The following is a 23,458-nucleotide window of genomic DNA, read 5'->3' on the forward strand; positions in this document are numbered from 1 at the left end:
AAAAAAAAAAAAAAAAAGAGAGAAATGGTTAGTTTTAGGGGGAGTGAGGTCCTCACCATTAAAGCAGAAGCTAGGTGGTCACCTGTCAGGAATAGGATCAGGCACTGGGTGGGAGCTGGGAGTGGCATGCTTTTCTACCTGTGTGCCACAGAGCCCCAGATCCTAAGGAAGAGCAAAGAGGAGAGACCCAGGCCATGGCTCTGGCTTCCCACTACCTCAACAGAGAGCTCCCTTTTTATCCACTTCATATACTGGGGTTCCCAGAAAATTTATTTGAAAAAGAGAACTCCATGTCCATAGATCCCTGTACTAGGTGATTTCTAAAGTCCCTTAGATTGCTATCTTTCACAATTTAACATTTAGATAAAATAACACCCCTCTGTCCCCTCCCAGACAACAATCTATGTTCAAAATCTTCCTTAAAGATAAAAGAAGGGAATAAACATACCAGTCATAGGAGAAGGTGGCACTACCTTCCTTTTAGTTTTTTTGAAAAATCCATCCTCTGGGTTGTTGAAGTAATATTTTCGCGTCAAGAAGGACTAGTAGGAAAAAAAACCTTTTTAAGTCTTAGAACTGTGGCACAACAAATTGTCAAATTATTCCCCAGAGGTTTAGTCAGTAGGCCCTTGGAATATGCCTTTACACTCAGAACTGTCAGCCTATTTGGCAGCTGACCTGACACTTTAGCTGAGTCACACTTAAAAACAATTTTCTAAGAAGGGTGAGGTTACAATGACAGCAAACACCACTAGGCCATGGCTTAATTACTGAGCTGCCAATCTCCAGCTTTCCCCAAAGAGTCCCCTTATAAAACATTCAGGTATCTACTGTCCTCAACAGTGAATCGTCAAGCTGTTAATAAAAGATAAATAAGTACCTGTTTGGGAATGTATTTTCCATTTTCCCTGAGGACTCTGCTTCGAATTAGGACTTGACTGAAAAATACAACCAAGACAATGAGATTTTTTAAAAGTGAAACACTAGAAGAAAATGAGAGAACTACGTAGAAGACCTATTTAAACACAAGAGAGGGCCTATTTGGCAACAGCCCTGTGTGGAAACTTTTCAAAATACAAGTATCCTTAAAACCAATATAACATGTTTAAACCCAACAATCAGGTTTTCAAAAGAGTAGTTTTCAGAAGTGGCTGTGTTTTTAAATAAGGATTTCTAAGGAAGGTACATTTGGGACATTGTACTTGGCTTTTTCTTACTTTATAATGAGTCAAGAAGGAACTTTCTCTGAGTGAAGAGTAGTAGTTGGAGACTGCTCAGAAGATTTGGGGATGGGAGAGGAAGGGAAGAGTGAGGATGAAAGAAGGAACTTTTAAAAACCCACAGAGATCACATAACAAGTGTGCATAAATTTTTGTATGGGGAAAAAATAAAAACTCCACAGAGAAAAGAGTACATTTCTTGAAACGGTTGTTATCTGACAGACAACCAATAGAAAATTCCACCTAGGATTCAGACGTTAGTAAGCTCTCAATAAACATTTATTGAATTGATAAATGAAATGATCTGGTGATATTAGAAGAACGCAATCAATCATTAAAGAGAACAAAGTGTTAGAAAACAGGTGGGTGTTGTTTAGATACAAATATCAAACAGAATGGAGATCAAAATACTAATTTTTTCTAGGTTTTCAAAAGTTGTTTTGAGGGGAAAAAACCTAAAACTGTCAATTAATGGAAATCTTTTCTGAAAAGTGAAACAAGAAATTGTAGACAGAAATAAACACAAGTGCTTGGCTTTCCCTTTCTCTGCTCCTCAATACAAACCACCTGCTCTAAGCAATCAGTACCCATAGGTCCCCTTGTCACCCTAAGCATACTCCAGCTTCTCCAGATGCTGGCAATGCTCTAGTGCCCCTCTGTTACCAATTCTGCCCCATGGTGCCTAACACCTTCTTCAAGCCTCACCTCCTCCATGAAGCCCTCCCTGATGCCTGGGGGCCTGGTAGAATTCTTTTCAGTCTTCCTCCTCCTGCCCTACTGTATTGTGCAGTTAAGTACAATGTCAACGAGCAGTAATATCTTGAAAGGAATCCTTTTTTCTGAGCAGTAGGTCTCAACAGTGGGCTTAAAATATTCAGTAAACCATGTTATGAACAGATGTGCTGTCATCCAGGCTTTGTGGTTGCACTTATAGAGCACAGGCAGAGTAGATTTAGCATAATTCTTAAGGGCCTAGGGATTTTCAGAATGGTGAATGAGCAGTGGCTTCAACTTAAAGTCACCAACTGCATTAGCCCCATAACAAGAGAGTCAGCTTGTCCTTTGAAGCTCTGAAACCAGGCATTAACTTCTCTCTAGCTATGAAAGTCCCAGATGGCATCTTCTTCCAAGATAAGGCTGTTCTGTCTACATTGAAAATCTGTTGTCGAGTGTAGCCACCTTCATCAATTATCTTAGCTAGATCTTCTGGACAACTTGCTGCTTCACCTTGCACTTTTCTGTTATGGAAATGGCTTCTTTCCTTGAACCTCATGAAGCAACCTGTGCTACCTTTAAACTTCTATTCTGCAGCTTCCTCACCTCTCTCAGCCTTCACAGAATTGAAGAGAGTTAGGGCCTTGCTCGGGATTAGGCTTTGGCTTCCGGGAACGTTGTAGCTGGTTTGACCACTAAAACTTTCTCCGTATCAGCAATAAGGCTGTTTTGCTTTCTTACCATTCATACATTTAATGGAGTAGCACTTTTAATTTCCTTCAAGAACTTCTCCTTTGCATTCACAGCGTGGCTAACTATTTGGTGCTAGAGGCCTAGCTTTTGGCCTATCTAGGCTTTCACGTGCCTTCCTCACTAAGCTTAATCATTTTTAGCTTTTGATCTGAAGTGAGAGACATGCCACTCTCCCTTTCACTTGAACACTTAGAGGTCATTGTAGGGTTATTAACTGGCCTAATTTCAATATTACCATGTTTCAGGGAACAGGGAGGCCCAACAAGAGGGAGAGGGATGGGGGAACAGCCAGTCGGTGGAGCAGTCAGAACACACACATTTATCAATTAAGTTCACTGTCTTATATGGGTGTGGTTCATGGTGTCCCAAAACAATTACAATAATATCAGAGATCACTGATCACAGATCACCACAACAGATATAATAATAACGAAAAAGTCTGAAATATTGCAAGACTTACCAAAATGTGACACACAGACATGAAGTGAGCATATGCTGTTGGAACAATGGTACCAACAGACTTGCTCAATGCAGGGTTGTCATAAACTTTCAATTTGTAAAAAATGCAGTATCTGCGAAGCACAATAAGGCGAGGCATGCCGGTACTATATACTAAGATAAACACGTGACTGATGTTATATACGAACCGTACCTAACTGTTCCGACTTACGTACAAATTTTGACTTAAAGACAGATTTAGAAACGGAACTTGCTCGTAATCTGGATACTGCCTGTATACTGAACACTCATTCCATTAAGTTGTGATTCATAACTGTATTCTCTGAAGTCTGAAAATTCTACAAGAAATTTTAAATTTTGTTTTCATTTCCACATGTATCTAAAATACATCATTTACTAGTTATAAAAATAAAGCTCTTTTGTAATGGAAATTTGCACTGACAGTTTCTTAGAATAAAACTTTAGTTTTTAAAGGCAGTATTTCTCAAACAACAGCTACATATTCTTAAGGCTCTGTGATTGTTTTTCCTTTCTAAGAGGCCAGTGTATTTTTAAAGTTTGAAACCACTTTTTACATCCATTCTACTCCCCAATGTGGTCTAATATACTTATTTTTCATTTTTGGTTTAATTAATTTTCGAAATGTTTTAGTAAGTTCTGAAGTGGTAAAAGCTTAATAATTTAAGAAACCAAATGTCCCATTTTGTGATCATTCAGGCTAATGGAAATTTATACCGTATTTAGAGGAATATTTTGCAAGTAAAAGACATCTTTTGCCTTGGACTTAGACAAGCTCAGAATCAACTGAGGGACACTCCTGAATTCCCGTGATGACCTGGTTGGGGCAAAGCCACACCATGTTGGAGCTTGCAGGTTCTAGGGATATCATGTGATCCAACTACTTTACTTAAGGGATGAGGAAATTAGGATGGAGATGTGGAGTTTTATCTAAAGCAGTGGTTCTCTATGGGGGCAGTACTGCCCTCTCGTGGACCTTACGGAAATCTGTGGTACTTTTTTTGGTTGTTAAAATGATGGAGAGAAGGGGACTCACATAACTGTCATTTGTTAGGGGTAAGGGCTCAGGATGTCCCACAATGCTGGGGATGGTCATGCAATACAAAGAATTACCCCATGTTCTGCACTACTTTTGGATGTCCCACCAAATTGTTTTTTAATAATCTAAACCTCAAACCCAATTCCATTTTATTATTTTTTTGCATGGTTTTTATATTATTGAATTTCCAGGTATACAAACACTGAGTAAATATACAGAAGATTGCAGTTTGTTTTCTTCAGGACTTTATCAAGAGTAGTTCACCACTTAGGAAAATCACATCCATGACAGCATCACCTTTCGTGATATTTAAGTAGCTAACACATCTGTATCAGCCTACAATTGAATTTGCCCCAATTATGGTGATTTTATATCTACATGTATGTATCTAACTTCTGCATTATCTTCTAGGATAGTTGTGCAGAAACACTTATGAAATATAAATCATCTTATCATAAATTACTTTCATTTCTCCTGATGGTTACAGCTACAGCATGTATTATTGCTATTTTTGTCTGTTTGCTATGGTATGTAGATTGTACCGTCAATTTCATTTGGGGTTAGAAAAGGAAGCTTTGGGCATGATATAATTTAGAACCATTGCTCTAAAGTCACATAGTGGACTAAGCAGACAATCGTGGCAGAGAATCTATGAGAACAGGAATTGTGGTTAAGAGAGTTTAACTTGGGAGTGAGACTGACCTGGGTTCAAGTATAGGTTACTTTGGGAAGGCTATTTAACTTCTCTGGGCTTCCTTTTGTTAAACTGTAAAAATGGGGTTAGGTATATCTACCTCACTGTGTTATTGTGAGGATGAAATGAGAACAATTCATTGGAGTCAATAAATGCTGAATGTCAGACCTCTTTCTACTTTGAGTCCTTCCCCATAGTCTTCCATTCTGTGGTGAACAGACTTCTTAAGGTTAGCTCCAGGGGGCTGGTTCTGATCAGTTCTGAAACTGATGCCACAGAAAACTACAGCAGCTATAGAGTAAGGAAAGAGTCTTGGACTTGGGAACCAGGAGACTTGGCTTCCAGTCCTGAATGTCACCATGTGTGACCATGGGATAGTCATAGAACCTTCTTAAGCCTAGGTTTCTACAGAGTAATACACTAGCACCTACCTCATAGAATTGCTATGAGTTTTAAATAAGTTAACGAATATAAGTGCTTACCATAGTGCCTGGCATAGAATAAGTGCTTAACAAATGTTGGCTATTCTTAATCTTCTCAGCATAATGGGGGGTGGGGGGGATACTGAAAAAATAAAGCTGTGCTTCTCAAACATCCATGGTTATGATCTTTGTCTTATTCACCTAGCACTTGTACTCTTTATTTAATATTTTTTACATACCAATTCTTTTTCTACTTATGTAACTTTTCAAAGGAATCTTTAAATTACCAGCAAATGGAAAACCAGTATTACTCTACAGAGTGTAACTATTAAAACAAACACAATAAAAACAAAATAACATTATTAAATTTTGGCTAGATAATGTTGCTTGTACAAAGTTCTGAGCCTGAGGCTTGCTCTCTTTGCTAAGATGGGAGATTAAAAAAATCAAAAAACCGAATCTATTGCCACTGAGTCAATTCTGACTCATAGTGAATAGCACAGAGTAGAACTGCCCCTATAGGATTTCCAAGGCTGCAAATCTTTACGGAAGCAGTGTCACATCTTTTTCCTGAGAAGCGGCTGGTGGCTTCGAACTGCCAACCTTTCGATTAGCAGCCGAGCAGTTAACCACTGCGTGACCAGGGCTCCTTCTAATAAGTGACCAGGAGGCATTAAAAACGTAGTAGCAACTACCTGAGAGAGTCTCTGCTATAGACTGAATTGTGCCTGCCCCCCAAATATGCTCAAGTCCTAAACCCTGGTACCTGTGAATGGGACCTTACTAGGAAATAGGGTATTCGAGGATGTTATCGTTAACATGAGGTCATACGGAGTAGAGTGGTCCCATCAGAGTAGTGTCCTTACAAAAAAGAAGAGACACGGAGAGACAGAGGAAAATGACCATGTGAAGATGCACAAACGCACCAAAGAATGTCTGGGGCTACCAGAAGCTGAGAGAGACAAGAAAGGATCTGACCCTAGAACCTCTGGAGAGAACATGACCCTGCTGACACCCAGAATTAGACTTCTAGCCTCCAGAACTGTGAGACAATAAATTTCTGCTGTTTTAAGTCACCCACTTTGTGGGACTTTGTTACGGCAGCCTTAGGAAACCAATACAGGCTCTTTGAAAAAATCAGAAAGATTGACTGAAAATTGTTATTTATTTTAATATGGGGGTGGGGGGCACATGTCTAGGTACCATCTAAAATCATCTCAAATCACCTGTCTGCAGATAAACACTGTAATGAAGCATGTGAGAAAGAAATTGTCTGCACTGCAGGAGATGAAATGACAATTGCTACTCCCCAGTTAACTACTATGGCAGTTTTATAGTTTGCAAAGTGTTTTCCTACTTAGCATCTCAGCTGATCATTACAGTAGTTCGGTAAAACGGAGACAATCATATGAGTGGATGTTAGAAAGACTAAAGTATCGCACCTGGCACTCATTAGGCACTTTTTCCAACCAAAGAGTGGGACTGGGTAATTTACAGATAAGCCTACTGAGGGTTGGCAACTAGCCTAACAACCTTAAGAGCAACAATTTTTTTTTTTTTTTGAGCACTTAATACGTCCCAGCCCCTGCGCCGAAGTCTTCACAGACATAATCTGTTTAATCCTCATGCCAGCTCAATGAAGAAGGTACTGTTATCATCCCCGTTTTACAGATGACCAAAGTGAAACACAGAGCGGTAACTCGGCCAGGATAACCCAGTCAGTGGGGGCGCAATGCGAACTCAGGCAAACTGACATAACCCCCAGCACTTTTTTGCCCAAGGTCACGGGGGTGTGAGGTCGGCCGCGGAGGGGAGGGCGCTGACCTGTCGGACACTTGTTCTTGGGTGAGCTTCTTGTCGCTCTGCAGCAGGATGGACACGTAGTGGCGGATCATGCCCACAAAAAAAGTGATGATAACGATGGGCAGGACCACCCAGAGGCGGATGTTGGAGTCCAGCAGTAGCTCCGGCCCCGCCATCTTCACTGAGAGGCGGCCCCCGGCCGAGAGTCGCCGGACTTGTCCTCCCCGAGGACCGGAGGCTCCTCTTCAGGTTCACCTCCGGGCCTTCTCACGCCACTCAGCCTGGCTGGCCCGGGACTCAGCAGCGGCCTCGAGCCGAGCTCTATTCCCCACTGGGCCGCCCGGCGGCCCACTTCCGGCGCAGACTTGTGACGTACTGGCGTGGCGTGCCTCTATGTCGTCAGAGTGGCGTCTCGGCGGCGGGAAAGTCGAGAGCTAAAGGCGGTGACGGCTCCCCGGCGGGTGAGTGGAGCTGTTGTTATAATCTCTTCGGGCCCCGCGCCCTTGCATGTTGGTGTCTAGTCTCAGGCTGAACCGAGCCTTTCCCTCTGGGTCTCCGCGCCCCGAACCTCGGCTTCCTTATCTGTCTCATCTTTGGATAATCTGTTCAGATACCTCCCTGGGCCGTTAAAATGATGAAATGAGAAGGGCTTTTCGCCCCAGCCTCTTCCCAGTTTACCTGACCCCATCTGCTCCTCTTTTAGGCTTCTGTGGAAGCGAGACAGTATAAGCAGATAGATTAAGCATGTGTGCCCTCAAATCAGACTGTCCTGACTTAGCATGTGTAACTTTTGAGCCTTAGTTTTTCTATCTGCAAAATGATTGATAATGATTGTGAGGATTGAACAAGGCAACGGATATTTAAGAAGCTTACAACAGTGCCTGACACACTATAAATGTTAACTATTATTGGAAGACATAATCAAGAGTAAGTATACCCGTTGCTGTCGAGTGGATTCCAACTCCTAACTATAGATGGTGGTTAAAAGTGCAGATACTAGGATTAGACTGCCTGAGTTAGAATCCCAGCTCTGCCATTGAATGGGATGATAATAATGATGGCTGCCTGAAAAAGGTTTGTGAAGAATAAATTATTAAGTATAAAGCACTTTACAGTTCTTGCTGCATAGTAAATGCTCAGTAAGTGTTAGCTATTAGTATTTTACCTTCCTTGCTAGCCATTCTCATTTAGCAAATATTCTCAGATATTTTCTTTGTATTAGGTACTATACAGGCCACTAAGGATATGAAATGAATGAGACTTGATTCCTGCCCTCAAGGAGCCCCACAGTCTAGTGTGATGTATTAAGAGCCTTAATATATACTCCAGGGAGCTGGGAGGCTGGAGTAGCAGACTCCCTCAGGGATGTTATTGTCATTGACTGCTGCCGAGTTGGCCCTGTTGATGGCAACCCCATGCAAAACGGAAGGAAATGCTGCCCAATCCTGTGCCGTCCCCATGATAGGTTGTGAGCTATAGGATTTTTGTTGGCTGATTTTTGGAAGTAGAGCACCAGGCTTTTCTATCCTAGCTTGTCTTAGTCTGGAAGCTCTGCTGAAACCTGCTCAGAATCATAACAGCACAAAAGCCTCCGCTGACATGAGTGGTGGCTGCACATGAGGTACCTTGGCCAAGAATCGAACCTGGGTCTCCTGCATAAAAGGCAAGAATTCTACTATCACCACTACGTTAGAGATACCAGAAAAACCAAACCAGCTGCCCTTGAGTCGATTCTGACTCATAGCGACCCTATAGGACAGAGTAGAACTGCCCCATAGAGTTTCCAAGAAGTGACTGGTGGATTCCAACTCCTGACCTTTTAGTTAGCAGCTGTAGCAGCACTTCCCCACTGGATAGGAGGAAGATTTTTCAAGGAAGATGACATTTGACAGAGTAGGCATTTCCAGGCAGATAAGAGCATTTCAGGTGAAAAGAACAGCTTGGGTACAGGCACTGAGGCCAGGAAGATTCTGGCTTTATCATAAGATAGACTAGCAGGCCCTGTGGTTCAGGCCCTCGCCTACCTCTGCCGTCTCATTTCTAACTCTGCAAGCACTTTCCTGTTTCAGCATGAGTTTATATATGACTATTCTTGTCATACCTCCTCTACTGGCTAACTCCTATTTCTACAGTCAGGTCCCTGCTTAAAAATCACTTTCTCAGAAAGATTATCCCTGAGAAATTGTCTCTGCTTTTCTTCACTACCCTTGCCCATCTAAACTAAATTTCCTTGTATAAGCCTTAATAGCACCCCTTAACCAAAAACTAACCAAACCCATTGCCATCGAGTCGATGCTGACTCATAGCAACCTTATAGGACAAAGTAGAACTGCCCCATAGAGTTTCCAAGGAGCGGCTGGTGGATTCGAACTGCTGACCTTTTGGTTAGCAGCTGAACACTTAACCGCTGCGCCATCAGGGCTCCTTATAGCACCCTTTACTAAACAGTAAATTCATGAGGGCAGGAATCATGTCTGTCTTGTTCACAGCCCTAGCATCTAGCTCAGTCCCTAACATACAGTATTGAACCAATGAATTAAAGGAGAGATAGACTGGGGCTAGATGATGAAGGATCTCAAATGTCAGATAGAGAACTATGGGTTTTATGCTTCAGCAACAGGGAAGTGGTCTGGCTAAAGAGGCAACTAGGTAAACAAGTAAGTCTTGAAAGCAAGGGAGTATTAACCAGATATAGGAGTTGAAATTTGCTTAGCACCTGGATTTAGGTAGCATTAGTATAAAAAGTAGAACCCCTCAGGTTTGGGATAGAGCAGTTTTCTATAGCTTTAACTTCTCAGAGTTTATCTCATTTCTAGAGAGTAACTTCTAGTCTCTGATTTTGCTCTAGGAAGTAATTTGACTGCAGAAGACTTTGGTTGAAATGGTTTCCAAAAGAAGCCTATCAAAATCTGAAGAAGATAAAGAGAGCCTGACAGAAGATGCCTCCAGTAAGTGTCTAGTCATTTGTTGCTTTTTTTCTTGTAGCAAATGTGTGGGGCACTTACAGAGGTTTAATGTTCCTACTTTCAAGTGCTAGGAGTCATCAAGAAAACACAGAATCTAGTGTTCAGGAGATTTGGGATTGAGTTGCTGCCTCTAATTCCACATATGACTTCTGGCATTTCTACAGTCTGAGCCTCAGTTTCCACATCCATAAAAGGGATTAGTATTACAGAACTTATCTACCGTACATCACTTAGGCACAAAGATACAGCACAATAGCCACCCTTTTAAAAAAAAACTTACGGTTCACTCAAGAAAATTATGGTTTACCTATCAGAAAGTTAAAAAAAAAAGTTATGTTCTAGATAAGTGTTATGATAGTGGTATATAAAGGAAGGATAGTATATCAAAGCAAGCACACCAGAGGCAGACAGTGTGCTTATATGGGAATGTGGTTGACAAAAGCTGAGAGTTCCAAAGAGAAGAGGTTGAGAATCCTTTCACCCATTGCACTCATTTATTCTATTAAGGCAATTCTAACTTGTTGATTAAAATGTTATTTCTTATTAGGTTCTAGAAATTTGGGTTTGGCTTTTGGTCAAATACAGCTGCTATTGATGGAAATACTTGCTGATGATTCTTATACAGCATTCAGAATGATAAAAATTTTCAGGCCAAAACCATGTTAGGTATAGGCTTGATTTAGAAAAGGAAATTCTGAGGCACTAACAATTTGTTACTAAAGGGAATATAGGGCATAGAGAAATTGGTAGAAAAATTGAAACTGAAGAGGGATAATTTAGGAAGTCACTAAAAGTAAATGTCATACTATAGGAATACTGTTCTCCAAAAGGGAAGGGACTTTTGGAAGGGACTTAGGTTCTCTGGATCAGTGACGCATAAATCGAATCTTTTGTTCTGGCTATGCCTGAATTTTTTTTTAATTTTTTTAATTTTTTAAGGAAGGCAGGGGTCTTTGTTTCATTCTGCTCAAGGTTTTTTACTAGAGAGAGGGAGAGGAATTGGAGACAAAAAGAATAAATTGTATCATAACAAGAGAAGAGTAGATTTCATGCTTGTTTTTTTTGTTTGCTTGCTTGTTTATTACATTTTATTCCTTATGGGTTAAAAGCTTTGGATGAAACCAATCTGGGCTTTGTACTCAAAGATATGATTGATGCTGGAGAACCTGCCTCATTCTGTCTACCCTTGCATCCAGATCACTGATCTCAAACTGTGGTGAGCATCAGGATTATTATCTGGAGAGCTTTTTAAAAATTCAGACTCCCAGGCCCAATCCCAGAGATTTTGACTTATAGCTCTGGGATGGGACCTGGGAATATGCATTTTAATAAGCATCCAGTGATTCCAGTGCAGTGGTTTGCAGAAAAAAGCTTGAGAGGCACTGATTGCTTTATAATTTTGGTAGAAAACATCTTCGTGATGATCTTTGTTAGATGTGATACATTTTTAATTCTTCAAATGAAAATTCAGTTAAAAAAAAACATTGCCATTGAGTCGATTCAGATTCATAGTGATCGTATAAGACAGAATAAAACTGCCCCATAGGGTTTTCTAGGCTGTAATCTTTACAAAAGCAGATTGCTACATCTTTCTCCTGTAGAGCCACTGGTGGGTTCAAACTTCTGACCTTTCGCTTAGCAGCTGAGCGCTTAACCACTGCACCGTCAGGACTCCTTGAAAACTCAATAGGTGAAAATAATTGTATTGGTTGATTGGTTCGTTGATTGATTGATTTGAAAGCCACTATTGCTGACCACTGTTAGAGACAGTTCATTTCACTGCAGCATCAATTCTAGTAGAGGAACAGATCAGCTTCCCTCTTAGGGTTATTATTTGTGGGTTTATCTTTTAATCTTTGCTTTACTATTTGTCACATTTTTGAAAATTTATCTTTTCAGAAGCCAGGAAACCACCACTTTCCAAAAAGACAAAGAAATCTCATGTTCATAATGAAGTTGAAGAAAATGATAGTGTATTTGTAGAGCTTCTTAAGACATCAGGAATTATTCTTAAAACAGGAGAGAGTCAGAATCAACTAGGTAATACTTTAAATCTATTATCTGTACTTAGTGAAAAGGCTCAGGACTGAATCATAGATTTTCTAAATAGAGAGGCAGTGAAGATTGGAAATGGGAGGACCCTCCATCTTGAGACCAGGATGGAATTATTTTTTAGGGAATATTGTTACAATAGTGTTTTTCTGGTCCTGATTAATGCATTTTAAATAAAGTATTTCCAATCCTTCCTTAGAAAAAAATGTTATATACTAATATTCCTTCATGTTTTTGTGTGGAAAAAAATATAAATTAATATCCAGAAAGCAATTAGATCTGTGTCAGAATAATTTCAAAAGAACCTTTATAAAGCCATGTAAGGCCATCATGTTTTTGGATCATAGATTATTCCGTCTTGCTGAAGTTATGGCAGGTGTTTCTTAGAATACTCTATTCTCTATCAAAGCTAAGTCTGTTTTACTGTGGGTTTGGAAGATTTGCTTCTGAAATTAGGTTGAAAATATTTCTGTTGGTTTCATCAGTTAAGAAACTTAGGTCCTTAGGGAAGGAAGTCTGGTAGGAGATGTTAAGGACTCTGATGATTAACTGCTCTTTTTTCCTTATAGCTGTGGATCAGGTAGTTTTCCAAAAGAAGCTTTATCAGACCCTGAGGAAACATCCTTCTTATCCCCAAGTATGTATTTTCTCCCTAGTACTTTTGCTTTTATGAGCTGTGCTCTGGAATTGGGAGTTTAAAGACACTGGCATAGAGTTGAGCGGGCTAGAATAAATTATAGCTAACAGCAAATATTAAACTAAAAACCTTACTCTTCCCCTGCCCTTTTTTTTTTTTTTAATTCCCTTATTAAGATAATAGAAGAATTTGTTAGTGGCCTGGAATCTTACATTGAGGACCAAGACTGTTTCAGGAACTGCCTTTTGTCTTGTGAACGGCTGCAGGATGAAGAAGCCAGGTGTGGAGAGGAGACAGAGTCCTGCTGAAGTTCAGTCTGTAACACTCACTGGATTGGTGGTGGTGGTAGGAAGTGGGGAGAATGCAATTTTGGGGAATTTCACTTTTGAGTTATAACTCTTTTCCTCAGATTTTTAGCATATCCTTAAAACTATTCGGATTGTGGTTATGAGGCTGAGAACCAGAGTATTTCCTAGAATGTGTCTCACCTGTGCTGATAGAATTTCAGCTTTCCATCTCTCTTGCTTAAGAGCCATCTTTTTGTGTTCTGTATTTCTTATCTAACATAACAGCTTCTCTTTAAAGAGTAAGAGCCCTGGTGGCATAGTGGTTAAGAGCTCGGCTGCTAACCAAAAGGTCAGCAGTTCAAATCCACCAGCCGCTCCTCGGAAACACTATGGGGCGGTTCTGCTCTGTCCTTTAGGGTCGCTGTGAGTCAGAACCAACTCGACGGCACCTAATAACCTAACAACTTTAAAGAGTATACATATAACCAATTTTATGAAGAGAGGGAAATGAAAACATTAAAACAAGGAACAAAATACAAAACAAATACCTCTTTTTTACAGCACAGGCACACTTTACTCTAAGAGCCTCATCAAGCTGCTTCTGGGGATTGACGTTTTACAGGTGAGATTGTCACTTTCTCTGTGAACATCTGATGGATGTGATCTGTGGTGTATGCCCAAGTAAAGGGGATGGAGCACAGGGTGAAGCAGGGTTATTTGGAGAGTTTGGGTTTGCAGCAGGTTTACTATAGCCCTGATGTTCAGATGAGTCTGGTAGGGTGACATCTGTGTCTTTGAATTGTGCTAATTAGCCTAATACATCTTGCAGTCCCATTATTTCCTAGGCGTCTGATAACTGTTTCTTAAAGTTACATCCTGTGTGCTTTGAGTACCTTGTATATCTCTATTATATTCTATCTGCATTACCTCCCATTTAGCTTTTTAGTTGCTTGTATAACTTGATTTTTGCCCTTTTCCTCCTTTCTGTCTTTTAATATATTGAGTAGACACTGCGTTGATGTTTTTTAAGCATCTCAAATTATAAAAAAGATATATACAATGAAAAGTTTCCCTCCTACCCTGCCCTCCATTTTTCCTCTTCTATTCTCCTCCACTGTTAATCTTCCCACACTCTTAAGCTCTTCCTTTTCTTTGGAAATTTTGCATACAATTTAGTTAGCTGAAGTCTGGAGCTCTCTTGTTCCTCTGAAGAGAAATCCTCTTCACGCAAACCATTTGCTAATCTTTTAAAGTCTGCATTTCATAAATTAATGGTGGGGTTCATATTTAATGGTGTTTTTGATTGATGATTTTAATTTTGGCTTGCTAGTAATTTTGCGGTTTTTCAGGAGACAACTTACTAACAAGTCTTTGTATTCCAATGGTTTATATTCAAAATATAGACAGTATTTACATGGACAGTCTTATCATTAGAAGATTTCAATTATAGCAAGTCTTTCCTCCAAGAGCTCTTGTTGGAGAGAATTGTGGCTAATTATACATTTCTGTCGTGTATTTTGAAACTGTCTTAGTTTCCTGGGGCCACCATAACAAAATACCACAAAGTAGGTGGCTTTAAAGAACAGAAATTCAGGGCATCAGCTCTAGGGGAAGGCCCATTGTCTCTTTCAATTTCTAGTAGTTGCCAGCAATCCTTGGCATTCCTGTTATTATAGATGCATCTGCCTCCAGTGTCATATGGCATCTTTCCCGTGTGTGTCTGTTTTTTTGTGTCTGTATTTCTCTTTATAAGGCACCACTCAGAAAAGGTTAGATTTAGGACCCACCCTACTGCAGTATGACCTCATTAACACAACAAAAGAAAAGTCCTATTTCCAAGCAAGATCACATTCACAGGTTTAGGGGTTAGGACTTTAACATATATTTTTGAAGGACACAATTAAATCCATAACAATATCCTAACTCCCTTTGTCTTCTTTTTTAGCCTGCAGTTATCAAAACTTTATTTGAAAAGTTGCCAGAATTTCTTTTTGAAAAGTAAGTGGAGTTATTCTGGAATGCTCAAAGTACCCTGGCGTACTTAAGTTTCTCTCTCAAAAGGTTACTGTGAAACATCACTGATTTCACGCTGTATTTATCGAGACTTCAAGTTCTTAAGTTACGGCAGTGTCTTTGAAGTTTTCTTTGTTAATATGACTATATAAAAGTAAATAGGATTATTGTTAAAAGTAAATATTGCATATGCTCATATATGCATGGACTGTTCCCAGAAGGGCATACCATAAACTGGCAAAAAGTGGTTGTCTCCAACGAGGGGAGCCAATTGGCTGGAGTCAGATGTTCTCTGAATACTGTTCTTTACCTTTTGAATGTTGTAATTTATGCGTACTGCCTAGTTAATATAGGGTTGCTATGAGTTGGAATCGACTCAACAGCAATGGGTTTGGGTTTTTTTTTTTTGGCCTACTTAAAAAATGAACAAAAAATTACCCTAACAGAAAAGTAGAGAAAGGTCATGAACAGGCAATTCACAAAGCAAAATACAAGAGCAGCGAACATTAAAAACGGTTCAATTTTGTTAGTAATCAAAGAAACACGAAATTAAAACACTGAGATACATTTCCCACTCTCATAGGGTCTCTGCTATTGAGAGTGCAATGAGCAGGCCCACTCATACGTTGATGATGAGCATACAGATCAGTTCAGTCATTCTGAAGGGCAATAGGTGGATGTATCAGAAGCCTTAGATTTTGCATACCCCTTAATCCTCAATCCCATGTCTCCTAATTTATCCTAAGGTAATAACTGAATGAAAACAAAGATATAGCTACAAGATGTACTGTTTAAAATTACAAAAAGTTGTGAAAAATTGAGATGTTCAACAATAGGGGATTGGTTAAGTTAAATTAGGTACATCCAAAATGGAATATCATGTGGACATTAAAAATTATAAAAAGGACTACTATTTAATACCATATATTAATTGAAAAAAAAATCAGGTTACAAATCAGTATTTACAGTTCAGCCCGGTATTTTATTTTAAAAAAAACATATATGTGCATATTAATAGTGGACATCTCTGGGTTGACAGGATTATGGTCATTTGTATTTTCTCCTTTTTAATATGTGTTTTCTCAGTGTCCTATATGTAATAATAATAAACTTGATTTAATTATAAAAATTCATATTTTGATTGAATGGCTCACACTAGATGCTTATCTCCTGGCTAAGACTTCTTCAGCAGTTAAGATTGGCTGCAATAGACAAGGACTGAGAATGCTGCCAAGAAAAGGAACTAGAGGTGGTCCAAAATTTTAGACATGAGAGGTTGAAAGGAGGGGAGAGCCTGCCTTTTTCGGGGTGATAATGACTGAGCCAACATTTCTTGATCCATAAAAGATTTTCAGTACTTTTCATGAACATAACTAATTTGACCTTCTATATTTCCATAGCAATATATACTTGCCTTTTTCAGCATAGATCATGTTAATGTAGTTTTTGTTCCTCTTTTAATATTCATCTCATTCAGTTTGTTGAAGTTTATTAATGCAGATACTATCCAGCCCTCTCTTCCCTCTCTCTCTAAACTCTCTCTCCAGATCTAGCCTCTGGTAATGGTTTGATATGGCTTCTTTCAGACATCTTTGTCAACATACACAAGCATATATTGCATGCTTTTTTTGTGTCTAGCACAGTGCCCAACACGTAATAAGTGTTCAGTAAATGTTAATTAAATGGCTGAAATATTTTGTGCAGCATTAATGCTTGCTGTTATGTTAAGTCAGAAAGACTAAGTTCCTTGTGTTCTCATTCTAACATTTAGCAGGAACGGTGATGGAATCAGCATGCCTCGACTCATTCTGAGTCAGCTAAAATGGCTGGACAGAGTCGTGGATAGCAAGGTAGGCTTTTTGGCTTTATCTGTCTCCTGATTTAGCCAATGTGTTTTCACACTTAAGAACCAAATTTTTGGAATTTAAAATTTTTGTTTTGTTTTTTTTCCTTTCTAAACAGAAAACTCACATTTTTCTACCCATCCATTAGCTTTTTCAGCTTTCGTAATTTGAGAATCATAGGTAGTTCACCCTTTAAATTTCCTCAAAAAGAAGCTTATCCAGTTATGATGACTAGATATTATTTATTAAATAAAATATTTGGCAAGAAATTCATTAGTTTTTCAAAGTATGGACATTACTATGTTTTATTTCTCAAAAGCAATGAAACTCCAAATCATCCTACTTCAGTGCAAATGTTTTAATTTGTTTACATATTGAGGAAACGTTCAGGAAGTTTTTGCAGTTATGTGATTTGTAATTAAACATCTTGGGAAAGTTGAACCTATTTAGAGCTTGAGGCCCATTTCTTTTCAGGAGTTCTTAAAGTCATTCTACTAATTTTGGGCAGACATTCCAAGACTGAATCTTTATTTGGAAGAACATGAGTTTAGGAGTTAATCTGGGCTAGAATTCTGGGTCTGCATTTTGTTAACTGTGTATCCTTGAGCAACTCATATCCCCACATTTTAAAAATGAGAATTATCACACAGACTCCATGGGATTATGGAGATAAATGAAATAAAGTATTTAGTGGACCTATTAGATAATATACCATCCATCCTACTTTTTTTTCAATATACCATTCCATGTGTGAAATTTTCTGGGCCATTTACATCTGAATGTAGGCTTTGAGCTTAAGTCTACATATTCCCTGTTGTTATATTCTACACAAAATAGTTTTCAGCTCTACATTTCACCAGTAGGAAGTCTCTCTATTCTGAGTAATGTGCTACACTTCTGATGGCTTCCTCCACTGCAGGACCTCACCACCAAGATCATGCAGCTGATTAGTATTGCTCCACTGCCCCTGCAGCATGACTTCATCACCAGCCTGCCTGAGATCCTCGGGGATTCCCAGCATGCTGACGTGGGGAAAGAACTCAGGTGGGTAAGCGCGGCTTCACTCTGGGAACTGTGTCACTACAGTATGAAGACGGTAGCAATAATGTATTCTCTTTTATAAAAGGAGGATGATATACTAGTCTACAGGACTGATAGACTTGCAGGAACCATGGCCTCATCGACCCTGAGACCAGAAGAACTAAATGGTGCCTGGCTGCCACTATCGACCATTCTGATCAGGGCCACAATAGATGGATCCTGATAGAATAGGGAAAAATGTGGAACAAAACCTCAAATTCTTAAAAAAATCCAGACTTACTGGACTGGTTGAAACTAAAGTACTCCCCAAGACTATTGCCCTGAGATACTCTTTAAAGCTTGAACCAAAGCTAGCCTCTGAGGTTGCCTTTTAGCTAAATAACAGATTGACTCACAAAATAATCACCCGTGAGTACAATGCTCCTTTAAAAGATCATCTATATAAGACCAAATGGTCAGCAATTACTTTAAAATAAAAGTGAGAAGGTAAGGGGGCAGGAAAACTAGGTTAATGGAAATGGAAAAACCAGAATGGAGATAATGAGAATGTTCACACATTGTGAAGAAGGTAACCAATATCACTGAACAATTTGTGTAGAAATTGTTGAATGAGAACCTAAACTGCTGTGTAAACCTTCACCGAAAACGCAATAAAATAATATTTAAAAAAAAAAAGAGAGAGAGAAGATGATATAGTCATTCTATGAGTAGGACATGGGATTTGACTTGTTTTCCTAACTACAGGTATATATTTAAATAGACCTAGCTCTCCTTTCTTTTAAATGATACACCAGTTGTGAACATGAAGTCTGGGTTAGGGTTAATATTATGTATTGAACGGTTTCTCCCAAAAATGTATGTCAACTTGGCTAGGCCATGATTCTCAGTATTGTGTGATTGTCCACCATTTTGTCATCTGGTGTGATTTTCCTATGTGTTGTAAATCCTGCCTCTATGATGTTAATGAGGCAGGATTAGAGGCAGTTATGTTAATGAGGCAGGACTCAATTTACAAGATTAGGTTGTATCTTGAGTCCATCTCTTGAGATATAAAGGAAAGAAGCCACCAGAGAGACAGGACCTCATATCACCAAGAAACAAGAGCCAAGAGAACCGTGTGTCCTTTGGATCCAGGGTCCCTGTGCTGAGAAGCACCTAAACCAGGGGAAGATTAATAGCAAGGACCTTCCCCTGGAGCTGGCACCCTGAATTCAGACTTCTAGTCTCCCAGATAGAGAATAAATTTTCTGTTTGTTAAAGCTATCCACTTACGATATTTCTGTTACAGCAGCACTGGATAACTAAGACAGTTAGGTATGTAAATTTAGTCTGTGGAGAACTTGAACATGATCCCTATGTTTTATTAGCATTTCCTCCAACCAAGAGGACTTCAATTTTGACTGCACGTCAAGCTCATTTGTGGAGCTTATTAAAAATCTACATTCCTTTGGCCCCTAGATGATTAATTGTAATGTAATCTCTGCATCAGACCCATTTCTGAGACCCATTGCTTACTGCCATTCATGTTAAAAAAAAAAAAAGTAATTGGTAGGACAGTAGGGGAGAACTATATCCCTAGGTAATAGTGTTTTTGGCTTAATGCAACTTCTTGATTGTCCCAAAAGCAGTTAAAAAACATTCAGTTTGAAATACTTGCTTTTCTGTAGTTGTCTGCAAGGTTACTTCCAGAAATGTCCAGTGATTTCTAGTCAGTGTGTCTTTGGACAGACTGCTTCCTCTGGGTAGAACACTGTACCACCCACTTTGTTTAATTGTAGCTTGTCCTTTTGTGTAGTCTGCTCCTAAAATCCATCACTGACCCTGTCACCACCAGGTGCTCTGGAAGCACCCTGCACACACATCTGTTGTATTTATCATACTTCATTGTAGTTGTTTTGAGTTTTCTTTTTTTCAGGAAGGCTGTATACCAAACTGTCTATAGTGGCTACCTCTGGGTAGTAAGGATGATGGGGAAAGGATCCTTGTTTCTATTATATTTATTTAAATTTTTTAAGTTTACTTGAAGTATTTGAATTTTTTATAACGTATGTATTATTTTTTGTAATCAAAATAGTTTTTAGTAAAACATACTATTAACGATAATCTAATAGGAACTAAGTATATATCCTCGCTTCCCAAACGCTAATAAGTGATTTTCCCTGAGTTATATCTGCCTATCTCTATTAAAACCGTTGCACAATTTTTCCCTCTTTCTCTCCCATTCATAGTGACCTACTAATGGAGAATACTGCCCTCACTGTCCCAATCCTGGATGTTCTTTCCAGCCTCCAGCTTGACCCAAAGCTCCTGTCTAAGGTAGAAGGACTCTGCTCTCCAGAACCAAGCTGACTTTCTGACCTCCAGGATTCAGTGTCAGGCAGCTATTGCCTTTGGAAGAAATTGTATATAATGAAATTTTATTTTGAAACCATAGCAAATGACATTTGACCCTTTTTTTCTTTTCAATTGGTTTCACATGCCATACTATTCTAGCGCCACTGGTCTGTGTGTAAACAGTAAGTTTTCAGTGAGAATCTTCTATATTGCCTGAATATTTACAAACTGTTCCCCATAGGAATAACAATTTTTTATGCCTCCTTTCAGGCAGCAGGGAATTCAGACTCTGAAATGTCAGAGAATAGCAGTGTTTCATGTGTATCACCTGTCTGTTTTTGAAGAAGCTGTGGCATTAGCAGTTGAAAACTTGTAATTTGGGGAAAAAATAAAAGGAGGTGTTTTTCTTCCTAAATTACAAGTGGTAAAACTGAATGAGAGAAATGATTTTTCTAATTTTACCTAACAAGTCAGTAGCAGGTTGAGGTATTAGCATGAAAATATTTAAGATTTTCACGCTTTTCAATTTTAGGTCTGCCAGTTGGTGATGGCTAAGCTGTCAGCTGTCAAACTGGAAGATTTACCTGTGATAATCAGGTTCATTCTTCGTGCCATCACAGCCACGGATGCAGTTCAGGTACCTTGTTATATCCCATCAAACACCTGTAGGGTGCTAGATCCTAGAGTGTACAGAGAATGGCAGTGGTACCGTTGTGAAACTCAGAACAAACCTAGATAAAGATATACCAGGATAAATGATTTAAATTAATAGGTTCCAATTACTTTTCTCTGACAAGTTAATAATGCTTATTAATCCAGATAGCACTCAGGTGAGAGAATGGAGCTACTAACCAGATGTGTTGCTCTACATTAGCTGCTGCAGGTTATAGTTGCTATTTTTATATACTATCCCAAGGAATTTCTGGAATTTTGAAGGGTGTGACATACTATTCTTGCATTAGCCATTTCCGTCAAGTCTGTTTTTCAAAATGCTTGTCTAACATTTAATAGTTCCTCTTAGTCTTTCCGGAGATTGCTATGGTTCTCCTTTAGAGAGAATGGACTTTGGGAGTCCATGATGAGTGAGCAGAACAGGAAGCTAATATTTACTTACCACAGGTGATTTCTGAGCTTCGGGAGCAGCTGGATCTGCAGCATTGTGTTTTGCCGTCACAGTTGCAAGCTTCCCAAAGCAAGTTGAAAAGTAAAGGACGAATAAGGTATAGTGCTCACTGATAGTTACCACCCTTTTTCTCACACACACAAGGGAAGTGTTCTGACATTTATCCCGAAGCCAGGACTGTGAGAGCTTAATAATTACAACTACAAATAGTGGTAGCAATATTACATGCATATAATACTATACAGCTTTTCAGATGATCTCTATATATGTTCTCTCAGCTCTTCAGGTCAATTGCAGATAGAATGCAGTACAAGTTTATTAGTCATTTTACAGATGAGGTTGTGACTTTCCCCAGGGCACATGGCTAGTAAGCAGGAACTCAGATCTTAAGGTTCGTCTCTGGTAAGTGGAAGAATCATTTTTTCCCCTATGCTACTTGTAGTTCTTCAGGAAATCAAGAAAGCAGCGACCAGGACTGTGTTATTCTCCTCTTTGATGTAATAAAATCAGCTGTTAGATATGAGAAAACCATTTCAGAAGCATGGATTAAGGTAAGTGAGATCTTTGGAACTTTGAGTGTTAAGGAGGAAATGGGTGACAATCAGTGACAGATATTTAAGTTAAAAAAAAACAAAAACCTGTTGCTGTCAAGTCAGTCCAATTTATGATGACCCCGTGTGTGTCAGAGTAGAACTGAGCTCCATAGGGTTTTCAAGGCTATGACCTTTCAGAAGCAGATATCCAGGCTGTCTTCTGAGGCACCTCTGGGTGGGTTTGAACTGCCAACCTTTTGGTTAGTAGTCCAGCACTTAACCGCTTGTGCCACTCAGGGCCTTCATATATAAGTGAAGGTAGATTGAAATAAAAGTCTTGAAAGCCCTTCAAGTAGAAATGATAGGTTACAGTTGCCAGATGGGCAGATTGACTCACAAATAAGAAAAGAGGGCTGCTTGCAGAATAAGGTAAAAAAGTATTCCTCTGTTGTGTTCTGATAGTTTTGTGACCCTTGTTTTTACAGGCAATTGAAAACATTGCTTCAGTGTCTGACCACAAGGTAATGTTCATGTACTGTGAATTTTAAGTATTGCAGACTTAGAATTAGTGATGTTGGCTAACTTGCCTTCCTGCTCTCTTTCTCTCCCTACCTCTAGTCTTCCCTTTTGTGCCTTCTGTAGCTGTTCTAATAAACATCAGGTGTTTGGGGAAGACGATCTGAGGTGGTGACTTGCTGGATGGTCTGCCCTTACTCATTTATTCTGCCAGTAAAATAAGCCTCAAATATCCATAAGGGGAAATATTAACATTCCAAACAGTTATACCGAGGTGTAGTTAAAGAAACCATCTCCACTTGTATTAGTTCTCTGGGGCAGCCATAACAAATCACCACAAAATGGGTGGTTTAAAACAACAGAAGTTTATTCTCTCAGTTCTAGAGGCTAGAAGTTCAAAATGAAGGTGTCACAGGGCCATGTTCTCTCTGAGGCTCTAGGGGAGGAATTCTTCCTTGCCTCTTCTAGTTCTGGTGGTCCCAGGCTTTCCTGGGCTTGTGGCAGCATAGCTCCAACCTCTTCGTCTGTCTTCACATGGTCATCTTCCTTTGCATCTGTCTCTCTCTGTCTCTTCTCTTATAAGGACACCAACAACGTTCGATTAGGGCCCACCCTACCCCAGCATAATTCGTGTGAGCTTAGTTACATATGCAAAGATGCTGTTTCCAAATAAGATCACATTCACAGGTATGGGGTTAGGACTTGAACATACGTTTTACCTGGACACTCTTCAGACCATAACACCGCTGATGATGAAGTGAAGAACTTTTACTCACCTGCGTAATGAGTGAGATCCACTGTATTTGTCTCATTGCCCTTTCTCTGAATCCCACTGAATTGTCACTTACCCATGTAGACCTCACCAGAGTGAATCCAACAGTCCATCTACTGTCAAGAGGATGGTTCTGAATCTATTCTGCGTTTCATTCTGGAAATATCTTTTTCTGTCAAGATGCCAGATAATTGAGTTCTTATGTACTGATTGGTTCC

The 23,458-nt window shown here is 39.4% G+C and overlaps 2 protein-coding genes across 2 annotated transcripts in view; one reads left to right on the top strand and one right to left on the bottom strand.

Moving 5' to 3' along the window:
- The window catches only part of EMC3 (ER membrane protein complex subunit 3), a 17,901-nt gene extending 10,435 nt beyond the window's left edge, over positions 1-7,466 (bottom strand). The window contains exons 1-3 of the mRNA XM_004368317.1: positions 7,144-7,466; positions 881-938; positions 449-542 (exon numbers count right to left, since the gene is read on the bottom strand). Coding sequence (XP_004368374.1) covers positions 449-542; positions 881-938; positions 7,144-7,298 — 307 coding nt within the window. The 5' untranslated portion in view covers positions 7,299-7,466. The remainder of the gene's footprint in view (positions 1-448; positions 543-880; positions 939-7,143) is intronic.
- The window catches only part of FANCD2 (FA complementation group D2), a 54,707-nt gene continuing 38,704 nt past the window's right edge, over positions 7,456-23,458 (top strand). Inside the window, exons 1-14 of the mRNA XM_023738360.1 lie at positions 7,456-7,583; positions 9,971-10,070; positions 11,988-12,128; positions 12,710-12,777; positions 12,954-13,057; positions 13,626-13,686; positions 15,010-15,062; positions 16,849-16,927; positions 17,841-17,965; positions 20,191-20,278; positions 20,829-20,933; positions 21,416-21,516; positions 21,862-21,970; positions 22,438-22,473. Coding sequence (XP_023594128.1) covers positions 10,004-10,070; positions 11,988-12,128; positions 12,710-12,777; positions 12,954-13,057; positions 13,626-13,686; positions 15,010-15,062; positions 16,849-16,927; positions 17,841-17,965; positions 20,191-20,278; positions 20,829-20,933; positions 21,416-21,516; positions 21,862-21,970; positions 22,438-22,473 — 1,137 coding nt within the window. The 5' untranslated portion in view covers positions 7,456-7,583; positions 9,971-10,003. The remainder of the gene's footprint in view (positions 7,584-9,970; positions 10,071-11,987; positions 12,129-12,709; positions 12,778-12,953; positions 13,058-13,625; positions 13,687-15,009; positions 15,063-16,848; positions 16,928-17,840; positions 17,966-20,190; positions 20,279-20,828; positions 20,934-21,415; positions 21,517-21,861; positions 21,971-22,437; positions 22,474-23,458) is intronic.

Source organism: Trichechus manatus, unplaced genomic scaffold, assembly GCF_000243295.1.
Source record: "Trichechus manatus latirostris isolate Lorelei unplaced genomic scaffold, TriManLat1.0 scaffold00001, whole genome shotgun sequence".
Taxonomy (NCBI): Eukaryota; Metazoa; Chordata; class Mammalia; order Sirenia; family Trichechidae; genus Trichechus; species Trichechus manatus.